At 38.6% G+C, this 4,582-nt stretch overlaps 1 protein-coding gene across 1 annotated transcript in view; it reads right to left on the bottom strand.

Annotated features, from left to right (window-relative positions):
• Positions 1 to 4,582, bottom strand: part of TAF1B (TATA box binding protein (TBP)-associated factor, RNA polymerase I, B, 63kDa) — a 129,276-nt gene that overhangs the window by 12,497 nt on the left and 112,197 nt on the right. The window contains exon 12 of the mRNA XM_006898215.1: positions 4,226 to 4,316. Coding sequence (XP_006898277.1) covers positions 4,226 to 4,316 — 91 coding nt within the window. The remainder of the gene's footprint in view (positions 1 to 4,225; positions 4,317 to 4,582) is intronic.

The raw sequence follows: 4,582 nt of genomic DNA, 5'->3' as shown, positions 1-4,582 counted from the left end.
CAGTGACTGGGGTAATCGGGATGGGTGTGTCAGAGGCGGTGCGGTTGGCGCAGGATAGAGCAGGGTTTAGAGCTGTTGTGCATAGGGTCGCTATGAGTCGGAAACGACTCAATGGCATATAACAACAACAATACCTCAACGTCAAGAAAACAAAAATCCTCAGTTTTGTACCAAAGGCAACATCATAGACAGAGATGGAGAAACGATTGATGGTACCAACGCTTTCCTTTCATTTGAATGCACAATCAATACCCATGATAACAGCAGTCAAAATATCAAAAAACAAATTACACCAGGCAAATCTGTTGCCAGAGATTCTAAAGTACTTAAGAGCAAAGATGTCTGTTTAACGTATAAGGTCCACCTGATTAATGGTATTTTCAGTTGTTTCATAAGCATGTGAAAGTTGGACAAGGAATATGGAAGACATAAAGATAACTGATGCTTTTGAACTGTGGCGATGATTGAATACACCAGGGACGGCCAAAAGAACAAATTTATCTTGGAAGATGTGTAGCCAGAGTTGTCATTAGAGGAAAGGATGGTGGAAATTTGTCTCATATACTTTGAGCATGTCGTGCGGAAGGACAATTCCTGGAAAAGGACTTCAGGCTTAGACAGGCAGAGAGGACTGGAGGAGAAGACACCCTCAATGAGATGGATTCGCAGAGAGGGCTGGAACAGAAGACACCCTCAATGAGATGGATTGTTACTGTAACTACTACAGTGGGCTGGAGTACAGCTGAGATTGCCAGGGAGTGCAGGATCGGGCAAGATTCAGATCTGTCGGATACAGGTTCACTAAGAGTGGTAGTTGACTGGATGGCACTTAAGAACAACAAAACCAGATTTCATAAAGTCTTTGTTTTCTACAGGTTTTTATGAACATATAGCTACATAATCAACAGCAAAATTAGTATACAAAGTAGTTCCACTGCTTCAACAAAATATCCATGTCCCTTTATAGTCACTGTCCTACCACCAGACCTTGGCAAATAATTTAGTTTCTGTTCCTGTAATCTAGCCTTTTCAACATCATATAAATGAAATTATATGGTAAGTATATAGTCTTTTCAGTCATTAATATAGCATAATGTATTTAAGAGGCATAACACTGTTGGGAAGACACCCTGGTGCTGCAGTGAGTAAAGCATTAGGCGCCTAACTCAAAGGCCAGTTATTTGAACTCACCAGCTGCACTGTGGGGCAAGATGTGGTAGTCAAGTCAGCCTCCATAAAGATTACAGTCTCAGAAGACAGTCCTCAGCTGGCCTTCAGGGTCACTGTTACTCAGAAAATGACTGGAAGGCATTTGGTTTGGTTTGGTATGCAGTTGGGTGTATCAGATAGCTGGTCGTTTTTATTGCTAAATGGTATTCCTCCACTTGTCTGTACTTCATTTTCTTTATCCTTATCCATTTACCAGCTAGAGAGCATGTGTAGGTTGTTGCTAGATTAGGCAATTAAGATCAAAGTTTCTATAAACATCTGTATACAGACTTTCATTTCTTTGGGTTAATATCCAGAAATAAAAAGGACTACCATGACACGCGTATGTGAAAATTACAAGAAACTGCCGAACTTTCCAGAATGAGTTTCACTCTGCATTCCCACACTTGATATGGTCAACTTTGTTTTTTCTTTAGGCATCCTAATGAGTGTGCAACAATACTCATTGTGTCTTTAATTTGCATTTTCTTACTGATTAATGAGGTTAAGCATCTTTTTATGTGATTACTTGCCATCTATGTATCTCCCTGGTGAAGTGTTTAGTCAAATCTTTTATCTGTTTGAAAAATTCTATTTTTTGAAGTCTTACTGTATGCAAATTTTTTAGTTTAGATACAAATTGTTTATCTGGTATTTGATTTGTAGCTATTTTTTCCCCAAGTCTTTGGTTTCTCATCTTCTTAACAAATGCCTTTTGGGCAGAAGGTTGGAAGTTTTTATTTTTGATGAAGTTAAATTTTCATTCTTTTTCTTCTGTGGATATTTCTGATGTTTAATATAACAAAGAAATACTTACACAACCTAAAGTCAAACCATTTTCTGCAAATACTTTTAAATTCTTCATGTTCTCTTCAATATGACAACTCTTTAGACAGGACTGCTAAACTGCTTTTAGGCTTTCCACTTTTATCAGTGTTGGACATTTTTCTTTTTCAAAATCTAATCTAGCCACGTTGTTATAAGGCGCCAGAGTTGCCTACAACTCCTAGCAACCCTGTGAATGATGGATCTGAATCTTGCCTTATCCTGCACCATTCTCGCAATCTTCCCACATACTCAACCTTATTGGTATAGTTCAATCTCTCTTGATGAAGGTATTTCTTTCTTTCTCTGACCCTCCACCTTTCCTAGCTTGATATCTTTTTCCAAGGTCTGGCTGCTCCTGACAAGACAACATGTCCAAAGTCTGTGAGATGAAGTTGAACCACCCTTCCCCATAAAGAGCAACTTCCTTCAAGACAGACTTGTTTGTTCTTTTCGCAGTCCATGGGATATTCAGAACTCTTCTTCAACACCACAGCTCAAAGATTCTTCTTCCGTTACCTTTATTTAATGTACAATTCTCAGATGCACAGCAAGTAACTGAAAAGATCATGGCTTGAATTGGCTATTGGGTGCACCTTAATCTTTAAACCAACATCACCACTCCTTTCTTTTTTTTTTTTTTTTAAATTTTGTGTGCGTGTACCGTCAAATCAGATCTGACTGGTACAGGAGGATATTGCGCCTCCTTCTCCGGCAGAGCGTCTGGTGGATTTGAACTGCTCACCACTCCTTAGCACTTGGAAGAGGTCCATGACAGCAGACTTCCCAATGTAACATCTCTTTTGATTTTTTTGACTGCTGTTACCAGGGGTGTTGGCTGTGAATCCAAAGTTAAATTAAATCTCTGATAACTCCCATCTATCATGATGTTGTCCTATTGGTCCAATGGTAAGGATTTTTGCTTTTCTAATATTGAAATGTAATCCTTATTGAAGGTTGTAGTCTCTGATCTTCTGCAGCAAATGTCTCGAGTTCTCTTCACTATTTCCAAATAATGCGGGGTCATCTGCATACCGCAGGTTGTTAAGTCTTCCAAATTGGATGCCACATTCTTCTTCATATAGTCCAACTACTCAAAACCAAAACTAAATGATATGCTCAGCATACAGACTGAGTAGGTATAGAGAAAAGATACAACCTTGATGCACATTTTCCCCGATTTCCCTTGGTCAGACAATTGCTTCTTAGTCTATATATGTTTCACATGATTATAATTAAGTAACACATTGCCGCAAGTGACGGCAAATGTGTTTCTAAGCACGGTTGTCAATTTAAAAAGTGTGTGGCAACGTGTTAAGTGTTTGGGGATTTCCATTCTTTTCAGTATGATCCTACAATCAAATGCTTCTGCATAAATCACTGCCATTGAGTTGATTCTAAGATATTGTGCCCTACAGGACACAGAAGATCTACCTGCCTTTGGGGTTTCCAAGGCTGTATATCTCTACAGAAATAGACAGCCTCATCTTTCTCCCTAGAAACAACTGATGGGTTCCTAATACCTAGCTGGCTTAATCACTGCCCTTCTAGTTAGCTGGAAGAGTCTCTGATTTTAGTTGTAGAGAATGTTTTGTAAGAATCTTGTCTGGCAACATGGAAGAGGATAGCCTGAATAATGGAGAAAAATTAAAATTCTTGTCAAAAACAAGGGTACAATACAGTGAAACGGGATTTGTGCCTAAGCACTAATTAGCGGTAATTTATCTGTTATTTCACTTAGCCCTTAGTCCATGCCCTATGAAACAGAATCTCGATAATAGGCCCCCTGCCAGGGGCCTGTTCTCAATGTAATATTATATCCAGACTACACTTATTTGCTTGTTAAATTCTCCTCTATAGCTAAAAGTCAGTAAGTCTTGAATGTACAATTCACATAGCAGTATCTGGACTCTAAAAGCTATCTTGAAGCATACCACAGTGACTGGTTTGGACTAATGAATGCCTAGGGTGTCACTGAGAAAGTTGAGTAGCATGGTCTCTGATTACCTGGCCTCTTGATATTACTCAGGAGTCATGTCGGTTTAGTGGGTTATGTGTTGAGCTGCTAATATTTCTAGGAAAAAATTCACAGTGTTGATGAATCTATACTGATGACACTTCAACTTTCAAATATGGAGTAACAGACTTAGAAAGAAAGCAGATGAATCCAAAATTAAAAGAGAGAACCTACTTGGCCCTGGCTTCTTCCCATTTTTGTTTTTTCTCATCAATACTTTTCTTCATAACTTTGTACCACCTTCTGAAATCAAACCATGGTTTTTCTGAAAGAAATGAAATCCATAAATATTAATCAAATAAATTACAAGATAATAATGCAATAACATTAATATCACATGCAAGCAAGATTCTGCTGAAGATTATCTAAAAATGACTGGAACAGCACATCAACAGAGAGCTACCAGAAGTCCAGGCTGGGTTTAGACGAGGCCGTGGTACTAGGGATATTGCAGCTAATGTTAGATGGATCTTAGCTGAAAGCAGGGAATACCAGAGGAATGTCTATCTGTGTTTCATTGACTATGCAAAG

This window comes from Elephantulus edwardii, unplaced genomic scaffold (genome assembly GCF_000299155.1).
Source record: "Elephantulus edwardii isolate Elephantulus edwardi_28Jun2011 unplaced genomic scaffold, EleEdw1.0 scaffold00223, whole genome shotgun sequence".
Taxonomy (NCBI): Eukaryota; Metazoa; Chordata; class Mammalia; order Macroscelidea; family Macroscelididae; genus Elephantulus; species Elephantulus edwardii.
This window is presented reverse-complemented; position numbering and strand designations above follow the sequence as displayed.